At 46.4% G+C, this 5,083-nt stretch overlaps 1 protein-coding gene across 1 annotated transcript in view; it reads right to left on the reverse strand.

The window, feature by feature from the left end:
• The window catches only part of DNAH17 (dynein, axonemal, heavy chain 17), a 168,973-nt gene that overhangs the window by 138,668 nt on the left and 25,222 nt on the right, over positions 1 to 5,083 (reverse strand). The window contains exon 18 of the mRNA XM_011933143.1: positions 2,053 to 2,193. Coding sequence (XP_011788533.1) covers positions 2,053 to 2,193 — 141 coding nt within the window. The remainder of the gene's footprint in view (positions 1 to 2,052; positions 2,194 to 5,083) is intronic.

Raw genomic sequence — 5,083 nt, forward strand, 5'->3', positions numbered from 1 at the left:
TCAAAGATCAATTCCACTCAGTCTATGCCCTCAGGCAGATCTATTCTAATAAGGGAGAGAAGACTTGGGCTCAAATAACTTCAGCATAAGAGAAAAAGAAATGGCTCTAATGACTGTCGTGAGAGTAAACATATGTGGTGACAGAGTCGTGCACAAGAGGCAATGCCATCTCATCCCAGTTGGGGAACAGGAGAGGCTGGTTCGCTGGCTTCTGCCCCTCTTAGGCTCCTGTCCCTGGTGCTTGGCCTCAACCTCAGCCCAGTCCTGCCTCCTCGCCTGCCCTCTGAACCTTTCCTAACCCTAAGTCAAATTTCTCTCCTATGCTCTGTTTCCAACCCTTCTGAGAGTGTTAAGAAGCTAATCAGTTAACGCTTCCAAGTAACATTTTTGCAGTTTAGCATTTTAATTTACAGGGAGCTTCTGGCACCATGGCAGGGAGGGGAGGGATGGGAAATGGGAATGAGGCAAAACCGATTCTGGTTCAGTCAAGTCACTTGCTGGGGTGACGATCTTTAGAGCAATGATGGGACAACAGGAACAGCCAATAATGGCCCATCCCCTGGGCGGGGCCTGCTGGTCTGTCTGGATGGGATGACTCATCATTCAAGTGCACACTACTGATTTCCACCATCCGCTGGAAACCCCTCAAAAAACCGCCCTAAGATACTTTTTTTCTGAGATGGAGTCTCACTCTTTTTGCCCAGGCTGGAGTGCAGTGGTGCAATCTTGGTTCACTGCAACCTCTGTCTCCCAGGTTCAAGCAATTATCCTGCCTCAGCCTCCCAAGTAGCTTGGATTACAGGTGCCTACCACTATACGTGGCTAATTTTTTTATTTTTAGTAGCGATGTGGTTTCTCCATGTTGGCCAGGCTGGTCTCAAACTCCTGACCTCAAGGGATTCACCCACCTTGGCCTCCCAAAGTGTTGGGATTACTGACGTCAGCCACTATGCCCAGCCACATTTTGAGCTCAAGGCAGAATATTCTCTTTTATAGGCCAATGCAAAGATCCACCTTTCGCATTCTCCTCAGAGACAAACAAAAATGCAAGCTGGATGAAATAACTGCCAAGTGAGGACAGCATGAAAACCCCTACAATGTCAGGACTCCAGACGGCGCACCCAGGAATGCCAGTCTACTGTTGTGCATTCCCCCACTGAATGTGCCAACCACGAGGGCTCCCAAGAGGCTAGCAGGGACACAGAGTCATGCACTGTCGGGGCTATCAGCAAGAAGGAACAGCCGGCAACCTAGGTAGCAAAGCAGACATGTATTACCACATTCTATCCACTCATATGTGCGGGTAGTGATACACCCTGTGCACATTGGAGTGGTGCTCACTCTTGCCAGGTTACTGTTCCCTGCCCACACCCATGGATGGGAAATCCCTGGGAGATACCGATAAACACACGGTGCCCGCCCTCAGCAGCTCATCCTGGGAAGACAAGATTTGTTGACCTAGTATGAAGATGTCACTTGGCCATACCCACATTGTGCCGGGTGAGGGCTCTGGTGTCCTTAGCGGAGGGCAGGCCCATCACAAGAGGAACCAGGCTTGGAAGTATACAGTGAGGGTGGTCTGCTACTTAAAGATAAGGCTCGCTTGGATTAAAGATCATAGATTTTTTTTCTTTTTTTGAGATGGAGTCTCACTCTTTCACCCAGGCTGGGGTGCAGAGGTGCGATCTTGGTTCACTGCCACCTCTGCCTCCCAGGGTCAAGCGATTCTCCTGCCTCAGCCTCCTGAGTAGCTGGGATTACAGGCATGTGCCACCATGCCTGGCTAATTTTTGTATTTGTAGTAGAGGTGGGGTTTTGCCATGTTACCCAGCCTGGTCTCAAACTCCTGACATCAGGTGATCTGCCCGATTCAGCCTCCCGAAGTGCTGGGATTACAGGTGAGAGCCACTGCATCCAGCCAGATCACGGACTTCAGTGACCACTAAAAGTGTGTCACTAATCATTTTTATGAAATCTCCAGCTCTGCCTTTACTCTCTCCTCCCTGCTAAAAGCAAGTGGGTTCGCAAAAAACCTCCTGGGTGTTTCCTTACTGCAACCATGGCTTGGATCTTCACGCCAGCATCCCTGACTGCTGTGTAGCGCTTGCTGAGGTTGGCAATTCTTCCATCCAAGTCTAACAGGGCCTCTTTCTTATTGTCCTTTCTTTCAAACAGCAGGTTGGCCGACCAGTCCTGGAAGGAAAGCACAGGAGAAAAGCTGTTCTGGAGAAACCGCTTTCCATTGCACTCTTTTGCTGCATTGCTTTTGGTGTGTTTCCTCACTGCTACCTAATCTTGGATTGGAGTCTATTTCTCCATGATCCATGCCCATTAGGGGCCACTAAGGACCTGTGCCTAATTGACTGTTGACCAGAGAGCCTTAAATAATTTAGCTCAAAACCAAAACTAGGGCCTAGGGGAACCAGAGAGAGACCATTGAGATGTTTCACTCAATTGGGCCAGAATGGGGTCTCTCTCAGGAAAGGAGCATCTAATTCTCTTTTTCGAGGAACGGAAGGACCTGAGGTTCAAGGAAAGTGTGGTCAATGCTGGGTGGATCGTCCATAGCTGCGAATGGAGGGCCAGGTGGGAGTAAGTCCCTTTTGTGGGGGCCACTGACCTGCTGACAGGGGTGGGAAAGGGTAGAGAGTAGGGTCAGGACCCTGGCTCCCCTGCAAGTAGGAGTTCTACCACAAGGGTGGTGGCCACTTGGCCGGGCGCAGTGGCTCACACCTGTAATCCCAGCACTTTGGGAGGCCGATGCAGGAGAATCACGAGGTCAGGACATCGAGACCATCCTGGCTAACACGGTGAAACTCTGTCTCTACTAAAAATACAAAAAATTAGCTGGGCGTGGTGGCGGGTGCCTGTAGTCCCAGCTACTTGGGAGGCTGAGGCAGGAGAATGGCGTGAACCCGGGAGGCAGAGCTTGCAGTGAGCCAAGATCACGCCACTGCACTCCAGCCTGGGTGACAGAGACTCCATCTTAAAAAAAAAAAAAAAAGAAAAAAGAAAGAAAAAAAAAAAGGTGGTGGCCACCTATAATTATGATCTGGACTTTACTGTTATCTGTCATTAGATTTTGTTTTCCCTATACATCTCCATTAAAGTGATACATATATGGTAACAAAACACCAAATAAGAAAAGTTTTTGACAAAAAAAAAAAAAAAAAGGTCTTTGACCCATGTCTCCCTATCCTCCATCCCATCTCCCAGCTGGAAACATGAAGGAACCTCAGCTTTCCTTCTTCTCATGACTGCCTCTGTCACTCTGATCATTTATAGACTCTACATCGATTCAGCCATTTCTCAACTGTTTCTGTGACTCTGGTGTGAACAATGAAGGCTAGATTACCTACCTCCCTCCTCTGTCCAGTATTTGCTATTTATGTGACTACTTTTAGTTTTTCTACTGATGCTTTTGTGTGAACATAAATGATATGATTAAGCCTCTGTGTTTACCCTGTTAGGAGGATTTCCTTTTTTTCATTAGCAGTTTTATTGCTTCATGGTCAGAAAAAACATGTTTTGTGTATGTTTTAGTCGGCTTGGATTACTATAACCAAAATACCATATCCTAGGGGGCTTAAGCAACAGACATTTCTCCCAGGTTTGGAGGTTAGAAGTCTGAGATCAAGGTGCTGGCATGTTTGGTTCCAGCTGAGGGCTCTCTTCCTGGTGTGCAGACGGCGACGGCGATGGCCGCCCTCTTGCTGTGTCCTCACATGGCGGAGGGGCAGAGTGAGTTCTCTCGTGCCTGTTGCTATAAGGGCACAATCGCCTTCATGATGTCTCTATTCTCATGTTCTAACTGCCTTCCCAGGGCCGTGTCTCCGAGACCCACCACAGTGGGGATTAGGGCTTCCACAAAGGAATGTTTGGGAGTCACAAACGTGCAGTCCATGGCAGTATAATAACGCTGCGTTAGGCTTCCCATTGCATTTGCATTCTGCCCATTTTTCAGTTCTTCTAATAGATTTTGCTTTTATTTATATAGATATATTAACCATGATCTCATTGGGAACACAATATTTTAGGACAACTATAACTTTTATATAGATTTTCCTTGATCATATATGTTTAGCTAACCATGTATTTTTGCCCCGAGTTGCTCTTTGCTGATTAATATTTTGTTGTATATGTGTATGTATATATGCAAGGATCTATATATGTCTGTGAATAAGATTGCCATTTGAAATTGCTTTTTTCTTTCTTAGAAAGAAGGTCTTGCTCTGTCACTCAGGCTGGAGTGCAGTGGCACAATCTCGGCTCATACAGCCTCATCCTCCCAGGCTCAAGTGATCCTCCCACCTCAGCCTCCAGAATAGCTGGGACCACAGGTGTTGCCCAGCCTGAGCAACATAGGAAGGCCCTGGGTTCAAGCAATCCTCCTGCTTTGGCTTCCCAAAGTGCTTGGACTACAGGCATGAGCCATTGTGCTCAGCTGTGAGAACTGCCATCTTTTCAAGGTCAAAAATGGTCAATTACTGGAAGTTTCATATGGTTTCACCTACTTGTCAATCATTTTGTCTTCAACCTTTCCATTTTGCTTCAGGTATCTCTTGGAAGTAGCATATAATTACATTTTTAAACAATCAAATCTAAATATTTTGCCTTTAAATAAATTATATATACTATAACTAATGTTTGCCCTTTGTTATCATGTCTTATCCTTTCTGCTTTCTGTTTCCCTTTGTTGTGGTATTTTGCTTTAGAAACTATAGCTTATTTACTTTTATATTCTTTAGTGATTTGGATAGGAGAAATCCTATTTATAATTCCGCTAGTACTTGCCATTAAGCTTATTAAAGCTATCTTTTAAATATTTCTCTAATTTTGGAAATAAAAATTTCAGCTGGGAGTGGTGACTCACACCTGTAATCTCAGCACTTTGGCAGACCAAGGCGGATGGATCATCTGAGGCCAGGAATTTGAGACCTGCCTCACCAACATGGTGAAACCCCATCTCTACTAAAAACACAAAAATTAGCCAGGCGTGGTGGCGCATGCCTGTAATCCCAGCTACTTGGGAGGCTGAGGCAGGAGAATCGCTTGAACCCAGGAGGCAGAGGTTGCAGTGAGC

Source organism: Colobus angolensis, unplaced genomic scaffold, assembly GCF_000951035.1.
Source record: "Colobus angolensis palliatus isolate OR3802 unplaced genomic scaffold, Cang.pa_1.0 Scaffold1, whole genome shotgun sequence".
NCBI lineage: Eukaryota > Metazoa > Chordata > Mammalia > Primates > Cercopithecidae > Colobus > Colobus angolensis.